Source organism: Onychomys torridus, chromosome 3 (genome assembly GCF_903995425.1).
Source record: "Onychomys torridus chromosome 3, mOncTor1.1, whole genome shotgun sequence".
Lineage (NCBI taxonomy): Eukaryota > Metazoa > Chordata > Mammalia > Rodentia > Cricetidae > Onychomys > Onychomys torridus.
The window spans coordinates 108,008,706-108,036,431 of record NC_050445.1 but is presented as its reverse complement, the minus strand read 5'-3'; the positions used below and the strand labels follow the sequence as shown (position 1 = coordinate 108,036,431).

Below are 27,726 nucleotides of genomic sequence, written 5' to 3'. Positions count from 1 at the left end.
ATGTAGTGGGGCTAGGCAGGCTCACCAGCCTACAGTGCTGGTCGTCAGCCCAACCACTCTAGTGTCCTGAACCTTGGAGCAGCTGTGTTTCAGCATGCCTATGTCATATGGTACCAGCCATCTCTCGATTGCTCTATGTAGGCAGTGGGTAGCAGGGCAAGGCACTGTCATCCTCAGTCTAAAGAGGGAGTTGCAGAAGGGTCAGCCTCTATTCGAAACTGAGTGGTGGGATTACAGAAAAAGACTCCAGCCCAGGTTTGGTGCTGAGCTCTGCAGAGTATGGGTGATACCAAAGGCTACTCCCTCTTGGTAGGCATGGAGCAGCAACAGAGTGTAGTAACAGCCTTAGGCTGGACTCCCAACAACCTCGGCCTGTCTGGACATACGGCCACCATGAAGTACACATTTATGACGGACCTTAGACATCCAGCAGGCAGACTCATTGCATTTTAAATTCTTTGCAAATTTACCCAGAGCAGCATCAAATCCTGGCTCCACGGTGAAGACATCATGGGCAGGGAAATCAAAGACATCTTGCTTGAATTGGAGTTGACAGCTGATGAGGGACTCTGGGTGTAGGGTTTCAATGACTTCTCGCTGGACAGGGGAGCACTCACCTAAAGGCACAGGGTGGTGGTGGGCAATGATCAGGTGAGAAGGGCTTGGGCCAAGCACAAGGCCACTACACCCGTAACAACCCATAGGGAACAGGTCCTATGGAAGCTGGGCAGGCATGAATGACACCGGTGTCCCATACTATTCCCATGTGGGGAACTCAGAAGTCCATGAAGCTTGGTGAAAGTAACATGTTTTTTATTAAAGCTAAGGATCCCGATCCAGGTTGGGCTACTCTGAATGCCAGGGCCACTTCAGATGAGAATTCCGGTATGGGTGCTGAACCCTCACAGAGGGTGTGGTGACAGGCCACATGCTGATGTGTGGCCCTGTTGCAGTCAGCAAGGAGAATGGCCATTGGCCAATTGCTTCTGAACACTGGGAGGGCAGAGGCTCTCCATAAACAAACATACTGTACATAATTTTGGCAACAGTATAGTATTTGCCCACTCGTACTAAAGGAAGAAAGCAGCATTTTCATGATGTCATGAGTGTGCCTCATTAATCACAATGAGAATGGTGGAATTTAATTCATCCGTTAAGTGGTTTAAAAAAGAATCTGTATCAACATATTTATTTCTGGCACTTGCTGTCCGGGGCTGTCATAGGCAAAGAGTGAGATGGAATGTTCTATGCATGACTTGGGAGAGGTAATTATAAAAATCAAAGCCAGCCACCAGCCCTCAATGTCATTAGTTTCCACCATCAGCCACGGTGGACTGCAGCTTGCTCTGCCTCGTGCCCTAGGGCTGCAATCACAACTCTGACTCAGCGCAGGCTGCAAGTGTCTTGGAGCTGAGCTCTTAACGAAGGCGCCTTTCATGCTTTGGCTTACAGAGGCCTCGAATTTCTTAAAAGCTGCAAGGAGTGGATGAGCTGGGGCTAAAGGGTTTCTCTCTGGAGTTAGGGGTGAGTCTGAGTAAGAAAAGAAGAGATGGGGGTGTGGCTCAGTGGAATAGCACGTGCCCGTGGTGTGTTAAGACCCTGGGTTTAATCCCCCACACCACAAAACAATAAAAAACACAAACAGATGAAACCACCAAAGAGCACAGATGTTACTCTCCACTCTCCAAACCTGGCAAGGTAAGCCCAAACACCCAGAATCCACTGGTTCTATACCAAGCAGGTTAGAGCTCCTGTCTCCCACGCTGACAGTCACTTTGGAGGCTGTGGCTTCCTGGATACTGGTCTGTGCAGAGTGAAGGCGACGGGCCACAATCTTCTGAGGGGTACTGACCACTATCTAGGGAGACAAGGCAGTTGTGCTGAGTGCTGATTGTATGCTGGCATGTGCTGGGTGTTTTTCATGACCTCATCTGTAGCTCATATCACCTATGCTCCAGGCAACAAGACATAATGAGCTCACAGCTTAAACCCCTGGCTGGAGTATGGCAGGGTATCTGTCAGAGCTCTGACTGGCCACCTCAACTCTTCCACCCTATCAGAGCAAAGCTGGAACTAACAGCGAAGCCCGGGTGGGAGGTAGAGCAGGGCACTCGGCAGAGCCGGGATCAATGGCAGGGCCAGGGCTAACAGCAGGCTGAACCTGCTTAGTGGTCTAGGCCAGGGTGCATGCTCCCGCTGTCATCTTTCCTCTGCTCACAGATCAGAGGTAAACTCATCCTGCCACAAGGACAGGGATCCACTTAGATGACCATCCTTATTCAGAATGGATCAATCTGACCCAAATGCCTACAGAACAAGCACCCCCATGCCAAAGCCAGCCTGCTCAGACACACCCCCCTGGGACCCCCTGGGTATACTCCATCCCCTCTGCAGACCTCTCTCTACTGGGATGTTCCTGCATCTCCTTCTGCAAGGCCTGCAGGCCCATGCTCTTCTGTGGCTAGAATGCTGGCTACCCTTTCTGGGTGGGGCAAAGTATATTGGGGCTCTTCTTGTGGGCCTTTCCTACAGGATAGGAAAGCCACGGTAGCAGGGAGGGGGGCCACCCTTAGCCTGCAGCCCACAGCTCCACTGTATATGGGCCTTGGTCTCCTCTAGCCTTAACAGCACTTCTCCTGTCACTGTACTGTCTCCGCTCAGGAATCGCTGCTGCCCAAGGGACCAACAGAGGTACCTACCACTGCCCTCCTTGGCCCTGTCTCCCACTTCTGAAAATCTCCTCTTTTCTCTTTTCCTCCTGGCCACACTGGGTCTTCTCACATTTTCACCTCCTCTGTCTGGCCTACTCCTGTTCATTCACACCACACTCGGGTGTCTTCCAACATACCTAATCCCTGCACTAGACAGCCCAGTGCGGGTCTAGCCTTCAGGAAGGGACTATACACTCACTGCCCAACTGTGCCCTACTACCTGACCCACTCACCACTGCAGACACCTATCTTAAACCCTCCAGGACCCACTCACTATCTTCTTCCAGCACCGAGCCTACTTCTGTTTCCCTCTCGGAGTACAGAACCGTTATCTACCAGGTCACTGGTGACAACCCTAGGAGAGTTATCCCAAGCCCTCCTTCACACCATCCCATCCAGTCCACCAGCTGGACATCCTGCAGCAACTCCATCTCTATACGCCCTGGATCTGCATCATTCTGATTTAAAACCAAAGCTCTGTGTAGTGTGAAGTAAGCTACCACTCTGCCCACCCCCCCCCCCCAACCAACACAGGTGGAGCAAACACTTGTGAGACACCAAGTGCCGTTTGACTTGCCCCTCCCCATGGTAGCTCACTATGCTACATCACAGTGTGGTCCTATCCCTTGGACACAGGTCAGACTTGCCCAGTGGCTGATCTTGTATTTGAACCTAGACAGACAGTATGACTTGAGTGTTTGGTTGTCCTACAACTCCACAGGCTGCTACAATCTCAGCTTCTCAAGGAAGTTGACACTGCAGGCATCTGCCAGGCTGAGGCCACTCTTCAACTATTGCACCCAGCTTCCCAGCCTCCTGGGCATTTCCTGATCTGTCAGTAAAGCCAGATCTTAAGTCCCTCCCACAAGTCCCCTATGATCCAGCTCGCCCTGGGCTCTGCTCTCAAAGTCTATATACCTTGGGGCCTGCTGGCCCTTCTTTTGGCCATTCTCAGAGGCCTCTCCTGGGAAGCAGAGCTTTATTAATCAGAGTGCCTCTATCTGCAGCCACTGGCCCGAACCGCAGCAGCACTAAATATGCAAACTCTTAGGTTAAACTGCTGGATTCGATAAAGCACACGCTGGCTCTAAAAATGAGACAGGTTTGGAACTCAGCCAGACTAGGCTCATTGATTCATTCTCGGCTGGAGAGAAAGGTTTTTCTTTGCTTTCATAAAGACTCAAAGGTGACTTGCTGGGGGAAGTTTAACTTTGCTGGCAACACCAAATCACTGGGGTGCCCATCCCGTGGCCTGAACTCCCTCAAGGAAATGCCTACCCTGATGGCTGCATGGCTACCCTGGTTGCCAGACAAGCGTGGGTGTTGGTGTGTGGGTAGAATCAATTCACCAGATCTCTCTCCTCATGCTGGTTTGGACATGAGAAGGATGCTTGGGATGAACAGGGGACTGGTTCCTATCTCACACTTAGTGGGGGGCTGGTTCTCCTGGATCTTAACAGCTGCAGACAGCTTTGGCAGAAGGCCGGGTTATTTGTTCCCTTAAAGAAAAGGGAATCAGAGGCACAGCCAGCCTTTGTACCTGCTGCTTTGGCAGTTTGGATTTCAGTTACATTTAACCAGCAGAAGATCAAAAATATTTAGAGGAAAAGTGCATTTGTACCGAGCAGGAACAGGCATTTACTAAACAACATGCTAAGAGGATGTAGCATCAGTTAGTTATTATAAATCATCAGAGGTGATTTCAAGCATATAGGAAGTAGCAAACTCCTGAGAGGTTCAGTTCAAGGCCAGCCTGGGCTCACACAGTAAGACCCTATCTCAAAACAGACATAAAGACAAAAGACCACAAAACAAAACAAAACAAAGGTAGACAGGAGGGGCTGAGGTCTTCCATCTTTGTGAAAAGAGACTTAAACAAGAGCAGACTCTGGTACCCAGGGGCACACATACTATAATGTCGTGGGGGTACAATGATGGCCTGGATGGTCTTAAATTCAAGATAATCTTCCTGCCCCAGCCCCCCCCCCCCCCCCACAAGTGCTAGGATTGCAAACATGTGTCTCCAAGCCCAGTTATAGACACACATTAAGGCTCTTACTCCCTCCAACAGTGTTGGCCACAATTGCCTCTGCCTGCCTTCAAGTCCTACCTCCTTGAAGGTCTTCAGATGTCCAGCAATCTCGTAGTAAACAGTCACAGATCCTATATCTCGGGCCACAGCCACGCCCGTCTTGGGGTCAATGTAGAGGATATTGCTGGCTGAGGAGCTCCAGGTCCCTGAGATACCTGGGAGAATAAGCCCAGATATCATCTATCTTGCTCACATTTGGACACCAGAGCCCAAACCTAGCTCCCCAGGTCCCTCTGCCTGCGAGGGTCTCCATCCTCAGGTCAGGGAGGAATCCACATAGGCCACCTCTAAAGTGGTCCTCCCCCTTCCTAGCTCTGGCCACCTGCAGCTCTCCCTCTGCAGCCATTCTCAGGGGCACTGACTCCCCCTGCCAGACCTTCCCATAATCTGTTTCTCACCGTTTTCCCAACTCCCTGTCCCGGGATGGGCTGGGTGTGGTGTCTCTGGGCCCTGCCATCCCCTAGTATTATTAGTTCCTCTTTAGAAACAGAGAACAGACCTCACCACTGATATGTTGATAATAAAAATAAGAAATCACAGGCAGGAGAGATGGCTCAGTGGGTAAGAGTGCTTACTGCTCTTATAGAGGACTAAGGTTTAGTTCCCAGCAGTGGGCAAAACACTCATACACATAAAATAAAAATAAATAAACCTAACTAATAATAATTCCAGCCCAAGCCAACTGAGTGTTCATAAAATTGCTATCTGGATTAAATAGATAAAATTTACTCTGTAAATGCTTGATTTAGTAATAGTTTAATAAAAGTATGTTAATGTATTTTAAAAGCCTCTTTAAAAAATTAGCTCCTAGGCTCAGTGTTACACAGCATTTTGTTCCCAATAAACAATAAAAATTCAACAACCTCATTCTATCTCCAGCAGTCCTTCCTTCCTTCTTTCTTCCCTCCCCCTACCTTCTCTCTCTCTCTCTCTCTCTCTCTCTCTCTCTCTCTCTTTCTTCTTTTCGAGACAAGGTTTCACTGTAGGCTAAGCTAACCCGGAACTCAGTGTATGGACCAGACTGCTCTCAAACTCCTGTCAATCTTCCAGTTTCATCCCCACTGCTGGGATTACAGGTACAGGCCACTACACCTGGCTACTATTTAATTTCCTTTGGAAGCGAATTAATGAGGCTAAAGAAAAAAAACCAACCAAGAGAAAAGCAAGTGTCCGTGTATGAGTTACAGGGATGTGGGGACTCATTTTCTGCTCAGGTGTCCCAGAGCCATGCTGCTTGTATGCACCATTAGCCACGAGTAAGCACGCACTTGCGGAGGCAGCTGGGTAACAAGAGTATAGATACAGGACACTTCCACAGCAGTAAAAAATTCTACTGGGCAGTGCTATTCCAGGGCAGGGGGCTGGCAGACTTGTGCTGTGAACCACCAGACGGTGAACACTGGGCTGCATGGCCAATACTATCTCCACTGCTACCTGGCCACACACAAATGAACATCCTTTAGGTTCCACCCGCACACCTCCTGTGATGTGGTACCAAGCACTTCCTGGGGCACCACACCCTAGCACGAACCCGTCCCATCCCTCTTACCTCCCAGGCTAATGAGAACACTAGCCAGACAGAGGACGTCACCCACCACCACAGCTCCAGACAGCTCTGGGGTGATGGCCTGTAGGACGGGCAGTGGCACGAAGTCGGAGAGGCCCGGGTGCTCCACATCCCGCACACGGAGCAGTGTCAAGCCCACACTGACTGTGCGGACGATGCAGGTGTTGTTGGTGGTACCCTTGCCAATCTGCACAAAGTCATCTCTAGAGACAGGGAAAGGAGGGTTGAAGCTCAGACGAGAAGCCAGAGGAGAAACAGAACTTTGCAGCCCTCTCCCCTACTGAGTGACACGGGGCTGACTGAGGTCCCAGATGTGGCTCTACTGAAGGGGGGGCACAGACCTGATGCCCCCTTCCCTGTCATTCTTGGGACACAACCCACAGCACCTAGTAGGGATGTGCCAGCGTCATCACCCTCACACTTAGAAGGGAAGCAGAGACCCAAGGAGGAAAATGACCCACAGAGGACATGCTGAGGAGGAGGTGCAGACTGCCTTCTGTGTGGCTGGCTCAAGCACTCCTACACTCTGTCTCTGCCTGGGAAGCAGGCACAAGGTTGTGCGTGTGCATCTGCTATGGGGATCAAGCAAGGCTGGTAGTGAGGTGAGACGGGCAGGCAGGAGTAAGGGCCATGTTGTCTGACCCAATCCCAGGTCTCCCCCATGCCTTTGATGCTGACCCCAAGCTGACTGCTACAAGCAGGTGCTCCTGCCACACAAGGCCAGAGTGACTTCTGTGGTACGGCCAACGGCGGCAAGACCTGTGCTCTACCTCCCCCAGGGCAGACAGACAGATGGTGCTATGTACAGAGCCCATAGCTGTCCAGAGGCCCTCATGACCACTCTTTCATTGATGGGAGTAGTTATATTCTTTATGTGACAGATGGGAGAATCTTGGGGAGATGAGCGACATGGTCAGACTCACAGGACCCACAAAGAAACCACAAAGCCAGGTTTACAAGCAGGTTTCCTTCTCAGGCTCCTGCCATGCAATGTCACTTAGACCTGTCCTTCAGGATTCTTAGCCAAAGGGGACACAAGTGTTTTCAGGTCTGTGGGAAGTCCAAGTTGGAATGATAGCTAACACCTGGATAGCTAAATAAGTCCTACTCTCAGCTACCTCTATAATGCCCCAGGGCAGAGGCCGACAACCTTTAAAATCATGGAGTCCTGAGCCCTGCTGAAATGTATCCCTAACTATCCCCAGAGGATGCTGATGACAGACTGGGGACCACACTCTGAGAGCCACTGCTATCTAGTGGACTCAGACATTTGGCATGCCACATTGGAGCCTGGGTCCTCTTGTCACCCTCTCCATCCTTACAGCAGGACCGAGGCTGCAGCAAGGATTAAAAAGAGCCAGCCTAAGAAAATCATGCCTGGAGCTGGGAAAATATGGTATGCAAACCCCACTTCTTTGCTGTGTAGCTCATGGCAAATGGCTTGACCTCTCTGGGCCTCTATAATAGGGCTAGGAGAGGAACCAGAATGATATGGCAGCCAGCTTGGGAGCAGATATTCAGTGACTGGTTTCTTGCATGGTGTGCCCATGCAGTGTGCAGCATGCACCTTGTTCTTCATCCATTGATGACAGGACCAGACTGACTGCAGCGGCTCCCATTTCCCTGCACTTCCTTTCCTGGTCACATGGAGAGCCTTCCACAAACCCTCCCATCTCAGCTCTCTGCTTCCTGCCCATCAGGGACCGTCATCACCTAACAGTTCCTGCCACACACAGACAAAACCCTGGGCTTTTCTTTCCCCTCATTCCCTGTGCCTCTAGATTGGACCTGCTGCTTCCAGGCCCAGCCTGTGTGGTACAGCATGCCGTCCCTTCAACCATCCTCCCATGGCATCCACCTTTTTTTCCTCACCCTCTGGACCTATATGAAATCCAGACACAACCGAGACCAGCCGCCCTGTGACAAATGAATGCCCATGCCCTTACCTGTTAGTGGCAAAACTGAGGACTGAATTGTGAGCATGGAAGATGTCTCCAGAGTTGTCATGGAAGTGGACAGTGAAGGTCATGGTCATCCCCAGAGGCAGAGCCGACAGCGCCTCTTTGTGCTGAGTGTGTAGGACTGGGCTCATCGAGATCCTCAGGTATGAAACAGGAGAGACCTGGAGGACACACCATGCAGTTCAGTGATACCTGCCTGAGTAGATCCCCATCTCAGAAACACTTAAGGGATGGGCTGACTTCAGGGTGTGGACAAGAAAGACCTTGCTTCTTAGAGTCTCCACCTAGTGACACAGTTTTCATCACCCAATACAGCTAGTCAACCTCTAAAAGACCTAGGTGAGCCAAGATCCATGACTGAAAACTTAAGTTGTGGGTCACAAGGCAAAAACAATGTCTGGGTTGTGACTGCAAATGTTCTAAGTCATGGGAGGAGCTGGCTTTCAGGGCATTTGAAATAGAAGCAATGCCCACTGGATGGAGAGGGAATGTCACTTGCCTACAGGGGTGCTGATGAAGGCCAACAGTACGTCTCTAGAGCCATCTCTGAACCACATCCCCATAAAAGGCAGGTAAACATTTAGCCTGATCCTAGACAAGAATCCCCCACCTGGCCAAAAGTTGCCATCAGAGTCCAAAGCCCACTAGGCAGGCTAATTGTTATAGGGTCAGGATATGATGAACACCTAGTACTTTCTATCACTCAAAAAGTAGGTGGGTGGCACCTGCCAGCCCCACTAAACAAAACAAGCTACAGCCCAGATCTGAACCAAAGCATCTGGTGACTGGGTGCACTCTGTCTTCAAGGGCTCAGAAGGTGGTGACAATGAGACAGGGATTCTGGTAGGCACAGAATATCAGAATAGGTCCTTGGGCATGGTAAACACAGTCCAGAGCTACTGTGCAGCCTTGAGTGAGCCATCCCGAGTCAGTTCCCTGCTGCAAAATGAGCTACTACGTCCTCAGAGTTGATGCAATTTTTTGCACGTCTGGTACTGAGCATACTTCATGCTGGGAAGAACTAACCGTGCTCAGATGTAGTGGGTAGCTGTTCCAGCTTTGATCTGGAAGTTTCAACCCCCACTGAGGCTTCAGTAACTGTCACGCCTACAAGGCAGGGCCGGGAGAGGACCCTGAAGACCCGAGATCTGGATGTGCCACAGAACTCTTGGTTCCTGTACCTTGGACGCTAGAGGTACCGAGCAGAGTTCTCTAGAGAATACTGCTGGACTATGCTACACCTTTCCCAGACCCTGTAACCTATCCCTTCACTTGTAAGTTACCCCACAAAATAAACCTTCCTTTTAACTACATGGAGTTGCCTTAATAATTTCACCAATACTCAGGTACTGCACTGATCTGGGCAGGGGCTCAATAGTGGATGTGGGAATAATGTTAGCAGTCAGGTGCAGTGGCAATACATCAGCATGCTTGCCAAGACTGCAACTCTGTGATTTTGGGCTATTCACAGGGCCTCAGTTTCCTCTTCTATGAAATAAGCTAGGTGGAATCAATAACTCTCCAGGATATTTGGCTCCAGTGGCTCATAATCTAGCCAGGGCCTCTGCCTGTGAGTGGTTCTTGGATAAATTCCTAAGCAGAATTCCTCTGCTGGAGGGTGAATCACTTTTACACCCGAGAGAAGAAGTGTCACCTCTGAGCTACTGCTCTTTTACACAGACAGGGAGAAAGGCAATCCTACCTTGACAGCGACAATGATAGTCTGATTGGTGCCAAAAGGCTCCTGTGCAATCACTTCGAGGGTGGACACCCCAATTCCAGAGCCGGATACCAGGAACCCCTTCTCATCAATGTGCACAACAGGAGCCTTCTCAGGTCCATCGAGGACACGGTAGCTCAGAACAGCTGCACCATCCCTTTGGGAAGCAAGATGATCTGTTTTTACAATGCATGGAGGAGCCAGAGCACAGGCAGAAGCCCAGTGCGTTATCTGGAGATTTCACATCTGTGGCTCCAGTTGCTTCCGACCTTAGTATCAAGGCTCATCAGTACTGCATGCTGCTGTTGCTATGCAGCCTGTCAGTCACCCACAGGATTAATGTGGAAAACTTACAACTTGGAGAACAGCGTATATCCAAGAGGGAACCAACAGGATAGGAAACCTTGAGACCAGAGTTTCATCAACTACACTTTGTAAAAAAGACCATTTCGGCGGCAAATCATTTTCTCTTACTGAAATGAGGCAGCCTGGAGTGGAGGACAGTGTGGGGGCTTTGAGTTGTATGGACCAAGAGCTAGCCTCTATTTGCTAAGGAAAGGTTCATAGCACTTCATGTGCTCAGGAGAGACCTTCAATTCCCACGGAGAGCGCCTGCAAGCTCCTCACCTATGCTAGCGCTACTGGACCACTCTAGATGAGTTTAAGCAAATGTTACAGCCTCCGCCTGAACTCTCTTCTCCCAGCTCCCTCCTTGTAATCTGAAGAAGTCTTACTCATCCTTTAAGATGACCCTAGATCAGGCATCTCCATAGATGACACTCCTCCCCTAAATCTCCAGAGGTCCTCTGGGCTCCACCTGAAGGTTACATACTACTCTCTCACCATCCTTCCTCTGTCTCTGGAGGCACTGTATGTCCTTCACCTCTGTGGTCATAGAGCCTAGCCTAGCATCTCATCCTGAGTTATTTCTGGATAAATGAACCTTGAGTGCTTCATGCAATATGGTTGTGTGGCCAGAGTTCCCCCACTCACCAAGTGCCACTCAAGTCTAAATCATGTTAGGAAAGAATTCTTTGGTGAATCCAAGGGGGAGCCATGTTTGCAGCCAGCCTTTAACACAACACACCACCAGCCTTGGCATGTGCCCACACTGCCTGGGGACTTTTGTTAAAGTGCAGCTTTTCCTTCAGTAGGCCTGAGGTGGAACCTAAGCTTTGCATTTTTATCCTGTTCCCTAGTGCCACTGCTATTGTTAATTCATGGGCTCTACTTTGAGTAGCAAGTCTTGAAAACACAGGGGCATTTGAAAAATTTAACACTTCTAAGTCGGTACTTTCGTCCCTTTTAAAGCCTGAATTCAGCAGTGTTCATAAAAACGAGTTTTGGCTACAGGAAACAGAAGGATCCAGAAGAGCCATGGAGGAGCAGAGGTCATCCACTGGGAGAGAAGGGGGATGCAGAGGCTGCCCCAATTCAAGCACATCACCCAAAAAGGCTCCCTGCATGTACCCTGGGCACCTGACAACTTTGACAAATGGCTTGTCGGATGAGATGAGAGCGTAGCTCTCGTCCTCACAGAAAACAAGAGCTGAGTCACATACCTGTTTGTCTGCAGCTTTATAAGAGAGTTGGGTGACATCAGTATTTGTTCTGCTTCTATTTCAGGGTTCAGCAGCCGCAGCTTTTCAAATACCTGGAAAAGAGTGAGCTGTATTTCCTACCCCAACCAGACTCACATCTAGTCTAAGCATCTATTCTCCCTCAGTGAGGGCTGAGGAGAGACAGGAAGTTGCCCTTAGCACCTCCCAAGTGGCTGGGGATGTGATAGGGAGGGCTGGTCTTTAGGGTATGACAGTGTCAGACCAAATCTGATCCCATCACTCATAGATGTTCTGAGAATCTGATGGGAATTTGATCCTTTCTCCACATAGCCCACTTCCACCTCAGTCCTTTTGCTTAGACTGTTTCCAGCCTGGCTCAAGGGCCCACACATTCTGACACTGTGTATGGAACTTCCAGTTTCTGACAAGACCAGATGAGCCTCCTGAGCAGATGAGCAGTTCTCTGAGGGGGAAACAGCAGTTCCTTCTCAGGACCTCTGTGTTCATCTTCTACAGCATACCCCCATATCCACAATGTGGGTTCTGGTACCACCTGTTTCCGGGAGCTGGACCTGAGGCAAATGGCAGCACATCCCAAAGGGAAAATGAAAAACAGCCCTGGGGAGACCCAGGCTTTGGTGTCAGGGGCACCTGAGGCAGAATCAGAGGCCATCTTCACCCAGGAAGGTGGTCCTAAACATGGAGTGGCTCTCTGACTGACTGGGACTTCGGCTGCACAGTGGGAGCATCATCTGTTCCCTTTAAGCATGTCCTTTTTTTAGATGGAGGTGAACTCACTTTACCACCAACTGTGAGGATATCAACAGTACCAGCACCTCGGGAAGCAGCACCTGTCTGGCAGGCACCAGGGAATGGTGAGGCCTTGTAGTAAATTGGAGAGTAGAGCTCCAATGATAGAAAGGCTGGGCTTCATTCATCTGCCGATTATACCATGTGGTAAAACTATACTGGCAACAAACACATCTATGGGCTGGACCCCACTTCCCTGGTTTGACTTACTCTAACTCCAGTGGCTGTCAAGGAGGGAAACAGACATGAAACCACTCAGACTCAAAACTACAATGCCCTGCCTATGTGTTCTGTTTAACCGCGGGATGGGGTGGGGTCTGTAACAGTGTCTGCATGAGTCTGTGTGTGCCTCTGGACACACCTGTGTCTGTTCCCTGCTTGTGTCCCTGTTGTGAGTGTGTGAACAAGTGTCTGTTTCTAAGTGCATGTGCACCTATGCAAGAGGTAAGCGTTAGAGAACAGCTGTTTCTTTGAAAATCTGCTCCTTTGTCCCTAAGTCTAGAATGTGTGTGTGTGGGGGGGGATGGGGATGGGGAGTCTTTTCTTCTCTAGGAGGGAATGTGAACTTTTTTCTTTCTCCTGGTACTCAAGGGCTACCTCGGTTTTTCTTTGCAGTTTACAAAGGTTCAGAAGTTACAGAATCCCAGATCATCAGCAAGATGCCGTTGGAGTGAAACACCCTCTTCAGGGGCAAGTTATCAACTCCTCTTCTCTCTGTGTGTGTGTGTGTGTGTGTGTGTGTGTGTGTGTGTGTGTGTGTGTGTGTGTAGGCTCATGCATGGGTTAGTGCAGAGGTCAGAGGTCATCTTCAGGTGTTATTTCTTAGGCAATATTAACATTTAAAAAAAAAAAAAAAAAAAGACAGAGACACTCACTGCCCAGGAGCTTGCAGATTAGGTGAGGATGACTGGCCAGGAAACTTAAGGATCCCCCTATCTGTACCTCCCCAGTGCTGGAATTACAACTACAGTCACCATACCAGGCTTTATATTTATTGTGTAGTAGTGTTTGGCCTACCTGTATGTATATGCACTACAAGTGTGCCTGGGACCCACAAAGGTCAGAAGAGGGCATAGATCTCCTGTAACTGGAGTTAGAGATGGTTATAAACCACCATGTGGGTGCGGGGACCTGAACCTGGCTCTTCTGTAAGAGCAGCAAGTACTTCTAATCTCTGAGCCGTCTCTCTAGGCCCACACCTGGCTTTTTAAAATGGGTTCTAAGGATCAAAGTCAGGTCCCCAGACAAGCACAGCAAGCATTTCCCTAACTGAGCTGTTTCTCAGACCAACTCCTCTGTTTTACAGAGGTACGAGGTCTCATCCAGAAGCAGGAGGCAAAAGTCTAAGGGAGAGACGGGAGCAACAGGCTCTCGTTGGGGAATCTCTGGGCCAGACTGACTTGGTCTCAGTGTTGGGCAAAGGCCCTCCCTCTCTACAGCACAGAACACAGCTCCTCTAACCTTGTGTGGCCTTGACCATTTGTCCCTTGGGCCTCTGCTTCATCCACAAGTGGCCTGCCTGGTGGGCTCCATGTGAGCACCAGACTTGTCAATGCCAGAAGTGGAGAAGAGCAAGCCTGCCTCTATCAGGAAGTCCAGAAGTGATTGTTTGATAAATACAGGTGATTAAAATTCAGACATGGTAAACTCTTGTCCCTGTCAGCAGTCCCTAATAGCAAGATACTCCCAGACCTCAAACTAAGAGTAAGCTGCACTTCTGGAAGACTTTAAGACAGAGCCAGCCTCCAGGTCTCTGCGCAGGTCTCACGAACCCCTCTCATGCTTCAAAGTCACTCCTCTGCCTCCCCTGGCACCACCTATATATCCTACTCCCCATCTGCCTCTTCCCACACAGGTGAATATCTCTAATTCCTCAGCAGCCTAAGCGGTCCTTGTGGCTGGGGTAGCCCAAGCCCCCATCCTAGAACTCAGACCACTGGTACTCCCTCTCCCTTTCATGTGCCTCTCACCGACCCGCCCCTTACCTGAATTTGGATCTCATCTGAGAGCTCTTTGCCAAGGCCATACAGCTGCCCAGCTGTGGGGTCCAGAGCTTTGACCACCAACCGCAGTCCAGTCCGACCTTTCACCCGGCCATGCACATTCATGGCAAAGTTGTATTGAGGGGGGAGCCGGATAGATGCCTGGGAAAGATATCAAGTATGTTTCCAAGAAAGAGGTCCAGGGCCCCAGCCCTAGAAGGGTGATAGATGGACATACTGGCCCCAGATAGGTATCTGACTTTTCTCAAAGGCCACTGTCTTGCTGCCAGAATCAGATGGCAAACTCAGAGTAGAACAGATCGGTGTTCTTCCAGCACCATGGGCCACATTTCACCATGTGTGGGTGTTTAGAAAACTGTATTCACACAAGAGCCACTGTCTTTAGAGCAGCATGTCCCCAAGCCTTCTGTGTGCACAGGTATGTCAGGAGTCACGCAGAGGCATGCTGGGCCGTGTAGGGTTTCTTATAGAAACACTGATACAGGGTATCTGACTAATCACACTGCTGGTGTCCCATTCAAACAATCCAGGCAATACCCTGGCCCTGGGGCCAGGGCCCCAAGAAGCACTGGTTGTGTGTTGTAGAAACTTGGGCAGTTAGGAAATCCTTCTCCTGGCCCTGGCCATCTGCTGCCAGCTCCATCATCCATGGCAAAGACCAGAAGGGGCCTTCTGTGGTCAGAGCCTGGAGCCATAGGAGCCAGTCCTTTCCTGTCCATGGGCTTTAATTAAATGTCTGCCCTGCCCAGCCCTAAGATCTCAGAGGTGGCTGGGATCCTGGAGGAGGGCTGATGGACAGGGGTTTACTCTCTGAGACAAACCAGAGCAAAGACCCAGGGCTGCCTGGCACCATGACACAAAGCAGGTGCAAAGCTAGAGACCCTACCCCAGAACCTTCTTGAGGTGAGGTGACTTTGCAGCAAGGCTGATATTCTTGCTGCTGTCTGCTGGCCGTCACCTGCAGTTGTAGTTTGGCTATGGTTTGTCCCCAAGGATTCCTGTATTATAAATTTGGGCACAAGAGCCTGTGTAGAAGGGGTCACAGCAAGGTAACTGCTAGGGAGGGCACTGTCCTCAGAAGGGATCTTCATAGACTTTGACAGATTCCTGTTAATTCCTAAGAGAGAGTGTGTTGAGATGTGTGTATGTAGGTGTTCAAAGACACACACAGACACACACAGACACACACAGAGAGGGACTGGCTTCCTTTTTTGTCATGCCATCTCTCTCTACACATCTCATACCACGACCATGACACCAACTGCCATGCTGTGACATGACCAGCAGGCTCTCACTAGGGCAGCATTAATACTAGTACCATGCTGTGAAACTCCCCAAGTTGAGAACTAAATAACCTCCTTTTCTTCATAAAGTATCCTGCCTCTGGTATTTTGTTATGAAAACAGAACAGTGGCAGATATACCCTAAACAGCAATATGTAGACTTCCATGAGACAATGTGGTAGAAGCCTCAACCAGGAAGGATGCTGGTTCAGGCAAGGAGTTGGGATTTCTGGGAGGTTACCTCATGGTGCCGTCCTTGAAGGTCCAGGACATCCCGCTTTGTGACAGACCAGTGGAAGGTCAGGCCTGGCACAGCATTGCCAAAGGAGAAAGGGCTCTGGTTGCTGGTGATCCCGGTGACATAGACAGGCATCTGGGGGAAGCCAGGTCTTGTAACTGCTGGTTTCAGCACTGGGTAACCCCCATACACACATCCCCATCCTCCCTGACCCCAAAGCTTCCCTGCTTCTCTCTGCTTCTCTTCTGCAGTGGGAACTGTGCCCTGGTCTTTCCTAATCTGACAAGGGCAGGGCAGAGGCTCTAGGAGTCTGATATAATACAAATAACACACACAGGCCAGATTAAATCTCCACCCTGTCACTGTCACCAGGGGGGGAGGCACGGGGGGGGGGGCAGGGGGGCAGGGGCTGTGCATGAAGGTTCCTTTCTGGACTAAGCCCTGGAACTCTAGGATGCCCAAGTTTGCCTCACAATACTGAACAACTGCCCCACGCCTTTAGACCTGCTCCAGCAGGGAGACTCTGCTCTTGGGGATGGACACAATGGGGTGAATACTTCAATCTGCTTGCTGAGTGCCTGCTGGAGGGTACTGGGGAAGGTGATGTGGCTAATGGCAAAAAGAGGGGGGAAGGATACCAAGCAGGTTGCCTGGGCAATTCCTAGCCCACCACTTACCACTAGACCTTTCTAGCCCCAGGTTCCTCAGTTATGTACCTAAACAGAAAAGACTGGGCCTGTCAGGGACACTCATGGACTTTTCCTCATCTTTATTCCCTAGGCCAGTATGGTCTGACAGCCACACAGAAGCACTTACAGCATCTAATATGCTGTAAGTCACCCAGGCACAATGAAAGTACACAGAGGAGCTGGAAGAGAATGGTACTCCATTGTACTTAGGAGGCTTGCATGTCCTCAGATACAAAAGGACCACATCCAACTTAGTGACCTTGGGCAGAAGGCCACCTTTCTGTTCATCTGTGAATGCGATTACTACCACCCAAGTATATGGTGCATATACACTTGCACTATAGAGCAAGTATCACAGACCCATGTTCTACTGTGCTGAAAGGCAGTAGCCTTAGGAACAAGCAGGTATCAGTAGGGAAGGCCAAAAACATGGAGCTTGGGGGTGAGTGTTGACACCCACGCTGCAAGAGATCTGAGCCCCATAGACCAACATGCCCCACAGAGGAAGGGTAAAGGTGGTTCCCTCACAAGGCAAGGTGCACCAGCAGTGGCCTGTTAAGAACCTGGGCCCAGAGCCTAAGGCCCCCTGACCCATCAGGCTCCCACCTCACCTGGGTTCCGGTCCTCATTCGCGTGATTGGGGCACGAATCCTCACTGCCTGGAGCTGTAGCACTTGTACCTCCACATGGTCCTAGAAGAGAGCTGGGGCTCAGGCTACTTGGGTTGTTGAGAACCCTCCAGGGGAAGGAGGCATCTGTCCAGCTATGAATCACCAGCAGCATACTCACTTGCCTGTGAAGCTATGCTTTGAGGATGGCTCACTCCATGGACCAGCTTTTTCTTTCCCTACACATTAGGAGTTCCAGTCTGGTCCTGGGTCTGCAGCCCTATCCTATCTGAGTCAGTGCTATCGGTTAGAACTGTAGACAGGCGACCAAGACCCTGATTTGCTCTTCTCTAGGCTGTGTGGATCTCTCAGGATAGGCCTCAGACAGTCCCAACTCCATACTTAGCCTATCTGCCTCTCTGACTCACCAGGATAGAGGGAAGAGCAGAGGAACCAGTCACATCTGATGGCAGCAGGTTTTACATCTTCCTTTATCCTTAGCTCCATAAGTCAATTAATCTAACCAAAGACTAGCTGTACTGGCTCCTCCAGGTGTTGCTAACTAACGGGGGTTAGTTGGGCTAATAAGCTTTTTAGCTCTTTAGACAATGCACAAATGGAGTCCACCTTCCTTCTCTGCTGTGGTGGTGTAAATGAGCATGGCTCCCAGAGACTCATTTATTTGAGCGCTCGGTCCCCAGTTGGTGGAACTGTTTGGGAAGGACTAAGAGGTATGGTCTTGTTGGAGGAGGTGTGTCACTGGGAGTGGCTTTGAGGTTTCAAAGGCCCATTCCATCCCCAGTCTTCACTCTTGGCCTCATGATTGTGGCTAAGATGTGAGCTCTCGGCTACTGTTCTAGCACCATGCCTGCCCGCCTGCTGCCATGATGGAGATGGACTTACACCCTGAAACTAAGCAAGCCCCCAACTAAGTATCTTCTTTTAAAAGTTGCCTTGGTCATGGTATTTTGTTATGGGATAGAAAAAGTAACTAAGACATCCAGCTAGTGCCCTGTTATTTAGGCAAGTGCTTGTTTCATAAGAGGGGCCCAGTAAGTCCTTCCTTCCCCTTATCTTTCTGATTGCTCAGTTCTAGCTGTTTCTGGACCACCCCTTGGCCTTGGGATGCTGGTGTGTTCAGGATTGGACAGATGGAGCCAGCAGCATCTGACAGAATCATATGCCCAGTGTGGATGTGGAAGCTACAAGCTGAGCCTCTCAGAATAGCTGGTGACAAAACCCCTACACCCTGCCAAGGACCATGATGGGAGACAGGTGAAGGAGAGGGCCCAGCAAGGTGAGAGAAGGCCCAGCTGGGAGGACCCGTACAAGAGTAGAGAGAAAGCCACAGGGAGGACCAGGGCTGTGCCTTCTAGCAGATGGGGAAGAAAAAGGAGCCTATTTCTGAAGCCACAGTCCTTTCTACAGATGGAACAGAGCAGGGCAGCCTGAGGTCTTTCATTTCACTCTCTAGGATGCCTGTGTGAACCCTGGACACCACCAGAATATTCTTGGTGCTTCCTTGCCATCTCCACCAAATCGATACACAGAACTGGGCCAGCTGCCCCTGCCATTCAAAGACTTTGTGTTTAAACTTGGATTCTTGGAGGCAGATATTGAAACTGCTAGAAAAGGGAGCAAATCAATGAACTCAATGGTGGGTCAAAGCCAGCCTCAGGGAACCAGAACTACCAGGCCCATGGCAGGTGGCCACTCATCAGGCCCCTAGGCATGTGCTTAGATGCTCCCAGTGTAGAGAGTTGTACAGGCTGCCCACAAAGGACATCCTAGAGGGATGGGGTAACTGAGGCTGGAATAAACTACTTGTCACTGCACACTAAATAAGCTCTCCTGTGAACGGAACCACAGGAGCCTTCCAAGATGCCTATGTGAGCCACTGTGTAGTTGTGTGTGTGTGTGTGTGTGTGTGTGTGTGTGTGTGTGTGTGTGTGTGAGAGAGAGAGAGAGAGAGAGAGAGAGAGAGAGAGAGAGAGAGAGATCCAGATGTCCTTCTGGGTTTTATCATCAGGCCTTCTTGGGAGTAGAAAGGACCCCCCACTGCATTACAGAAAGGGAAGCTGTCAGTCTGTGAAAATTGACTTTCACCTATTGTCAGCAACCCATTGGTGTGGGTCAGGGAACACCTCCAGGGGGAGACAACTGCTTCAACTGAGGCTTCCAGCTTCCCTGCTGGCCAAAAAAAAAAAAAAAAAAAAAAGCAACTGGGAAATAAGCCCACCAAAGAGCCTAGGCAGCCAGAGCCAGTGGGCCAGTGGTTAAGGAGGAAATGAGCAGAAGACTGAACTACAAATCTAGGTCTGAAATTACTGGCTGTCATACACCATGCTTCCAGCACCCACCCGTGAATTTAGGCACATACTGTTACACACAGAGCACCTCATCAGGAATGATTGCTTCCATCCCATCACCACATGATCAGGACCCACTGCAGACAGTGCACAAAAGGATCCAGATCTCTAACCTCAAGCAGTCCTGGGCCAAGGCTCAGAAGCACCACAACAGCCATGGGCCACTAGCAGGTTTGCCACACAATTCATCTGCAGAGGGGGAAGGTAGCGAAATATATACCAAAAAATCCAAAATACCAAGATCAGTGTTCCCCAGCACAGGTACCCTCATTATATACTACAGAACTTGTAGGGCTGGGGATATTAGTGATCTTATCTCAGAGAACATCTGGAAGAACCCAGGAGGCTCAGTCTGGAGAAGAGCCATCTCAGGTCTGGGTGTCCTCAAAGAGGCAGAGATCAAATCTGGCAGAAATCTGCCACACCAAAACCACCCCAGAAGCCAATCACTGGTGGCATAAGTGATACCTGAGAAACGATGATGACCTTGCCAGTCTCAGCATCCACCGCCTGCACGACCCCCAGCACAGAGCCATTGCCAACCATGAGCCCACGCACCAGCCCAGCACTGCTCACTGCTGCCACACTTTCATTGTTGATGGAGAAGAGGATGTTGGACTGAGGCTGGGGGCCACCCTCAGAGGTGATCTAAGAAGGGAGAAACAGTGGCTCTTGTCAGGACCTGCCACACTGGAGAGCCCTTATCATCCCACCAGGGTAAGGATGCCAACAGTGAAGGCCTGCATTGACCTGCAGTGGCTCCTACCTGCATCATGGCGCCAATGATCAGTGTCACCTTCCTGGGTATCAACCTGAACGGAGGGAAGACCTGGATGTGGAGGTAGAAGAGAGAGAGGACTGGCACCTGCAAGCTGATACTGGCTGCACAGGATGTGCACTGAACATGAGGACATCTCTCAGCTGAGGGTAACTGGCAGTGCCGGGGAAACCTATGATCACAGGAATAATGCCCTTTGATCTCTCAGTGCAGACCTCAACTAGTAGCACTAGTACTTCCTGATGGCGTCCTGTGGACCCATCAGGAATCCTCTGGTCTAATCTACCTGAGAGCTATGAAGCCAGAGGTGGGTCCTTGTAATTGGCATCTGACAAGCCCTGTGGTAATTAAGGGTGTCTGCCGAAGTTGTGACTGGGGTCCCCAGAATTCTGATTCCTCGTTGGAAAGCTGCCTCTAGCGCTACTAAAAGCAAACTATCTTGGAATAGAGCTTTACTTCAACAGCTGCACCATTTTCCCTCAGAAGAAAGGGCTCAGGAGCAGTCAATAGCCAGGTAGACACCTCATCTCTGTAGCAACTTTGCCCCACAGCCCCCACAAGTTCCTGCTTGTCAAACATGTAAGAAGTGCTCCAAGGAGAGCGTGGAGACTGCTATGTGCTGAGAATTAGTCTTGGTTGGGCTGTGCTATTTATAGGCAGAAACGAATTCCTCACCACCAGTAGGAGGAAGGCACACTTCCATCTGGAGGCACAAACCGCCTCCACCCGCTTCTGAAGGCAGATCAATGAAGCCTGTCACCCCTGTGTGGCCAAGGTCTGCAGAACATGGTGCTATTGCTGCTGCTAGTGGGTATTTGGGGATTCTTGGGCAAGGTGGCCTGACCCTGGCTGCGCTGACCTCTGCTGATAGTGGGGTGCCTGTGAAAACCTAGATGCAGGATAGCCTACACTACATTGAGATGGTGTAGGGGCCTCAGAGCTCAGCTGTTCAGGACAACCTGCCCCAGGAATCCCCTTTCTGACCCCTTCTGCTTGCACTACCCTGGCAGGTGCTCTTGGCCCTCCTGGGCCTGGGCTAAGGCTCAGAACTGACTGGAGGAGTTATTTCTACACAAGCTAAAATCAGTCTATGGCTTCCACCTGGCCACTGCTTTCTGGAAAGAATATTTGCCTGTCCCTTTGCCACGGGACACAGCACAGCCTAGACCCCTATGCCACAGAAGGAAGTCAACATCTCAAGGTCCCTTTGGTTATGCATCTAATGCTGCCATCTACATACTTGGGAGCTGGTGACTATGCCTTCTGCTCAGAGGACATGGTAAGGCACAGACTTTAACATGGCTTCTCCTTATAGCCGAAATCCTAGCCTGCCATGGTAAAGACACGCCTAACCAGGATGGAGCCCACAGAGCAAAAGGAGCAGAACTACCTCAATTTGTTGTGGGGTGGAGCTGATTCTCTGCCCAGATTTGTCCGTCACACTTGCAGACAGGCTGGTCTGGCCAATGGCCACGCCATGCACGAGGAATGTGGCCGTGTAGTTGTCTAGAGCTTCATCGAGAGTCCTGAGACAGAAAGAAGCGCTGGATTCCTCCTCTGAGAAGAGCTGCCTGAGAAGCTACAAGGGGAATCCGCCCCATCCCCAGGACACCCTTCCCAATTCCTGTGAGGACTCACACCAGCGTGACTATCTGGGAGGCAGCTCGCAGCTTCAGGTCCATGAAGGTGAAGTACTTGGCCAGGAAAGGCTTCTTGTAGAAGTCCAACACGCGGACATAGGCCTTGACTGCCTTCCCGATCTCCACCTAAGGCACAGGCTCAGGAGTGGTATCTCAGTGATCATTCCCCCAATATGTGGCACCCAAGGCTTTCAGCATCACCAACCTCCATCTCAGAGCTTGGGAACTTCTGACAAGTCACCCAGAATGATGTCTGGGCTTGGCCAGTCAACGAGTGATAAGTGATGAGATTATAGTATACGGGGCTAGGGAGGCATGGAGGCCACTCTCTACTGGTGGGCTACCAATCAAATTAGAGAGACAGGACACAGCTTAGAACAACATGGGCAGAGAGGGGCTTAGTGTCTGAACAGCTCAAATCTGTGCAGCCTATCAGCAGGCACTTTAGGAAAGGAGGGCCTGGAGTGCCTACTGATGAGGAATCCAGTGAACAAGCTGAAGAGAACCTGGCCTTGCTGGCACTCAGGAGGCTGAGGCAGGAGGATAGTGAGTTGAAGGTCAGCTTGTGATATACAGCCAACCTGTCTCCATAAGAAAATACTCAGGGGAGTATTTGAGGCTGGGTAATAGACTCTTAGCTTTAAGCTAGGAAGTCTAAGCTGCCTGAACATCCCTCTTTCAATGACTAACCTTTTCATCAGCACAGGTAAACAGAGACTGGGCAGCAAGCCCTGGAAGCCTACCTTCAGCCATCTCAGCTCTGAATCAGTTCCCCATTCACACAAAAGGAAAATCTACGTCTGCTGTTTATTCACATCACAGGAGCACTTGGCAGTATTGAGTCTTACTCAATTGCTCCTGAAATTCCCAAGAATCCATCCTACATTCTGAGGCAAAACTCTATGCTCACCAAGGTGTGTGCCAGGCTGGTGAATAAACCTATGTGAGCCAGAGGACATGCATTCCCAAGTCAAGGCTAATTCAGTCAATCCTGCAGGCAGGACTTACTGCCAACTTTACTGATGACAACTGGGATGAAGAAATATAGCAGGGACATCAGCCTGCACTGTCCACAAGAGGCACAGGAGTCAGAGATGGTAACGTAAGTTCAGCTACTCTGGAGGGGACAGAGGTAGGCAGGACCCAGGAGGAAAAGCAAAGGATATAAGGAAACACTTCCCAGGACATGCCGTCCTTACTTTATATGCATTAGCAGAGAAGGAGCCATGCAGATAAGTGTCTACTGACCTTGTCCACCACTCGAACATAGAGCTCGTGGATGTCCGAGACATGAATGATGGCCTTTGCTGGGGCTGGGAAGGCCAGGCACAAGTCATGGACCATGACAGTTGATGAGCCTGGGAGCAGAGGGTGCACCTGCAAAGCAGAGGTGGATAGGGTCACAAGGCCGCAGGTCCCATTTCTGTTCAAGGAGTAGTTAGCAGTAGCTTACCTCCTGAGATAACACTCAGGAACTACCTGGCTAGAAGCGGACACAGAAGATCCTCTGTCACCCTAGCAGCCAGGGCACTAACTGAAGATGGGATGTTAGTGCCAGAGGGATCTAAAGCAGATACATCTCAATTTTATGCATTCTATAAAAAGGGGGGAAAACTGACCCAAGTGTGATGGATGAGGATACACGGAAAGCTGGAGGCAGAAATTTTAAACCTAGGATGGCTTGGCCAGGTGGCTTTAGTAAGAGCAGCACATCCCTTGGAGTCTCATGGGAAGCTGCAAGACAGGAGCTGGCAGAACTGGGGACAGACAGTGGTTTCCAGAGTTCTTGTTTGAATTCACAGCACAACAGACCTGATAACAGATCATTCAGATCATCCACTCCTGAGCTCCTACGGGCCTACCCATCTCTGCAACCCAGAGGTAGTCATGGCCAACTAAGAAGTTTTAGGTGAATGAACAAACACAAGCTTGAATTTCCTAGTCTTTTGGCTCCCACAGCACCCTTTCCCTTCCTTGCCCATGCAGCCCTAGAGCCTCCCCTAAGCAGCCACAACTCCAAGCACTGGCTCAGCTGCAGTGGCTCCTCAAAGGGAACATCTGACTATCAAACATGGACTTGTCACAACAAGTCCTTCAGGCATGTGTCTCAGCTGGGTGGCTTCTGAGCCTGGGCAGGCAGGGGCAGGATGAGTGACTGACTTTGCCAGTTATATTCTGTCACAGTGGGGCTTAGGGGTATAAATGCATTCATCAAACAGTTCAGCATTTATAAACCTAGTTCCAATACCAAGAATTTGTGGGGTGGGGTTCGGGGGGTGGGTATGAATTGGTTCTCCATCAAAGAAAAATAACCAACTTTCTGCCTCTTTCCCCAGCCCTCAGCTGCTGGCTCCAATTTCAAGCCTCACTTCCCTCACCAGATAGGTATGCTCTTCCCTCTGCTGGGTTGAATTCCCCTCATCACTGTTTGAAATTTTTCAGCTTGTCTTTCCCCTTCATACTGACCTCCACCTTCCAGAAGACTTCACAGGGCCTGGTATCTGGCACTAGCAGCCTGTACCCAACCTCCATGCCTTGATCAGACAGAGGCTGGCAGCTTTGAGTGCGTCTCTGATGAAGCACAGAAACCAGGTACTTAACACTGCTGTAGCTTTGCAGAGCAGAACTAGCTTGGTTAAGATGGGAAGTTCTGAAGAACTCTGCAGAGAACATAGACCTTATGGATTCTGGTCCAACAGCTTTAAAGGACAGAAGAGCAAGCCATGCTTCAAAGGCAGAGTGGAAACAGCCTGAAGGGGAGCTAGGGATCCAACTGTGGTGGCTCAGTTCCCCATTCTGGGGGCACTGCCTCCTTCACAGGGAAATGAGGCCTTCAGCAAACAGAAGAGGAGGAGAGGAGAGGAGAGGGCCAGTAGGGAGTCTAAGCTAGGAAAGACCTAAGCCCACAGGTAGCTAGGGGTAGACAAAATTGGAAAGCTGGGCCAAGCTGCTCTACGCAGGTGTAACTGAGCTCCAGGGCACATTCAAGCAGATGAGGTGTACCTGGCTTATTTAATATGATGGCTTAAAGTAGATTAACAAGGATCCCAGGGTGGGAATCACACTTACATTCCAAAATGATGGCTGTGGGATCTGAGCTGCTGCTGCTAGCCAGCCTGGTATTAAGTATGGGTGGAAAAGCCACCAGTCATCAGGCTTTGCTGTGACTGTTATTACTTTCCCCTAAAGAAAACTCATGCAAAATTACATGGAGGAATGAGCACCTCTGAGAACATGACCTGAGCCCCCTGTCTGACGCACATGCAGGAGCTGCTGCTGTTAGGAGCTGGCATGTCCTTTATAACCTGAGGAAATTACACGGTGAACCCGCAGCCGACAGACCCACGTGGGCAATACAGGCGTGGGTGGGCTTTTTCTTTTTTGTTTTCCTCTCTGTCCTTCAAAAAAAAATCACTTTGCACATTTTAAACAAAAGCATAAAATGGCAGTGGGGAAATCAATTCCTCTTCCACTTGGCTTCCCAGAAGATGGACATTCATACACCTTCCAGATGACAGGAGGGGAGGACAGCACCAGGCTGCATGTGGGGAAGCAGCGAAGTCTGGCTGCTCCACTCCTGGACTCACTTCAGCCCCCTCTGTCCTGTAAGAAAGCTTTGAGTCCTGTGCATGAGGTCACTTTGAAGACAAAGAAACAGCATGGAGAGAAGTAGAGCTGACCACCAGCTCGCAGTCCCATGGAGACCTTGGAGCACTCCTCACTAATCTTCTCAAGAGTCTGTAAACTCACATGCTTCTTGATGGGCATTCAGGAACACTGAGAAAAGGCAGTGAGGGTGTCTGGAATAAGTTCTCATTTCTAAGTGTTGACAGTGCCACCTGAGAATGTCATCAAGTACTGAGCCCAAGGGAAAGTCCTGTCATCAGTTTGGAGATGATGAATGCATTACTCCTCATTAAGAAACTCTATGGCCCATGAGCTCACTGGCCCCGCCTTCCTGGGCCTCGTTCACACTTCCGATTTGTGGCATGTGATATTTTCAGATGGATAAGACCCTAGTAATATTTCTGACCATCAGTGGGACCATTAGCTTCTCTCTCTTGTGATGTACTCATCAATGCCATGAAGTAAGTCAAGTTACCATGCAAGAGGACTGGGACCCATGTCTTTAATCTCTACCATCAGTCTACAGGGATGACCAGAGCTCACACAAAAACCACAGGTATCCAGGAGTCTCAGCCTAGATAAAACTTCATGCAGTGATCAGCTCTGATAGTCCCCCAAGAGTGAAAGTAGGGCTAGCCACCACACCATCAGCCTCACAGAAGACACAGGACACAGCTGAATTCAAGCTCTACAACCGTCACCTCCTATCAACTCATCCCCAGTGTGCTTCTGCTATGCCCCAGAGCATCATGGCTGGCCACACACTGCAGTACTGAGCGGTAAAAAAAGCACTACTATGGCTCACCAGAGCAGAGTCTGCAAGCCTTATCCCTTATTACCGCCATACTCTGCACTAGAGTTTTGTTGAATGAACACAGCAGAAAGGAGCGTCAAGTGCTCAGGGCACACCAAGCTCTCAGTGACAGGCTAAGCTCAGAGGACTCATGAAATATGAGGAATGGTTGAGGAGGAAGAAATCCTGAGTTTAAATCAGGTAAACACTCTTCTGTGCAAACCAGCCGAAAATAAAATAAAGGCCCCTTGCAGAGGGTTCTGGGGGCTGTGTGAGCAAAACTAATCAGCCTTGCTCAGCCTGGGGTTCATTGTGTGGGCACAAAAACTTCCACCACAGCCTGCTTCCTGCATTGCGCACTCAGATCTCCTCCAAAGACACTGAGAAGACAACTACATACATCCAGGAGCCATTGTAGAGCTTCAAATCCCTATCAACAGAGGAGAACGAAGCATTGTCTAGGAGCTACGTGAGAACGGCTGTGAGCTTTCTTGTCTGTGAGCAAGAGAAATGAGAATGCTGCTAATTAACAGCTGCAAAATGCCAAAGAAATGTGCAAATGTGTCCTTCATAGACAGCCTTCTGAAGGATGCGGGGCACCCGTCACAGCCCATCAACACTCTGAGAGATCCTGCAGGTTCCGGAGAGGGAGAAGGAAATAGGACCCAATTTCCCCTTGAAGCTGTTAGAGGAGAAAGCAGAGACCCAAGGTCAGTGTTCCATGGAACCTGCTGGGACAGATGCCACACTCAGAAGGCCTGCCTCCAAGGTGCCACTTCCCAGGGTGCCAGACTTGCCATGGGACAGAATGGCTACAACCCTCTGTGAAGATGGGGGGACACTGATACTCACACAGTGGTAACCCAAGAATGGCAGTTTCTGAAGGAGCTCAGAGGTCTTCTAGGGGAAGCTGTAGTGCTGGAATCCTTGAGTCTTTAAACAAAGGATCCGGCTTCTACTTGAATACCTCCACATGTGGTGTACTCACTACCTATACACAGAGCCAAGCCCAAAATTGACTGAAGAACACTCACTCCTGGATGAAAGGTCCTTCTTCTGGCCATAGGTTTACCCTCAGCTTACTCACGAAGGGCAACCTGACTAAGAGAAACTGTAGTTGGTTGCTGTGGCAACAGACATACCTCTCCTGATTTCAAATTCCCCTCTTCTCGATAGCGGGAAGTTATTTTTAATCTCTAGAAGAACACAAAGATAAGGTATGTTTCCCGATGTGTGGATGAATTTCAGCTGGAGCTTTTCCTCCTAGTGTCAAGC

General features: G+C 50.1%; 1 protein-coding gene across 1 annotated transcript in view; it reads right to left on the bottom strand.

The window, feature by feature from the left end:
- The window catches only part of Nup210 (nucleoporin 210), a 99,093-nt gene that overhangs the window by 7,039 nt on the left and 64,328 nt on the right, over positions 1–27,726 (bottom strand). The window contains exons 21-35 of the mRNA XM_036181791.1: positions 23,280–23,408; positions 22,030–22,157; positions 21,782–21,917; positions 20,380–20,442; positions 20,082–20,261; positions 17,248–17,328; positions 15,951–16,082; positions 14,409–14,567; positions 11,614–11,705; positions 10,034–10,208; positions 8,317–8,492; positions 6,353–6,573; positions 4,822–4,958; positions 1,735–1,858; positions 471–617 (exon numbers count right to left, since the gene is read on the bottom strand). Coding sequence (XP_036037684.1) covers positions 471–617; positions 1,735–1,858; positions 4,822–4,958; positions 6,353–6,573; positions 8,317–8,492; positions 10,034–10,208; positions 11,614–11,705; positions 14,409–14,567; positions 15,951–16,082; positions 17,248–17,328; positions 20,082–20,261; positions 20,380–20,442; positions 21,782–21,917; positions 22,030–22,157; positions 23,280–23,408 — 2,080 coding nt within the window. The remainder of the gene's footprint in view (positions 1–470; positions 618–1,734; positions 1,859–4,821; positions 4,959–6,352; positions 6,574–8,316; positions 8,493–10,033; positions 10,209–11,613; positions 11,706–14,408; positions 14,568–15,950; positions 16,083–17,247; positions 17,329–20,081; positions 20,262–20,379; positions 20,443–21,781; positions 21,918–22,029; positions 22,158–23,279; positions 23,409–27,726) is intronic.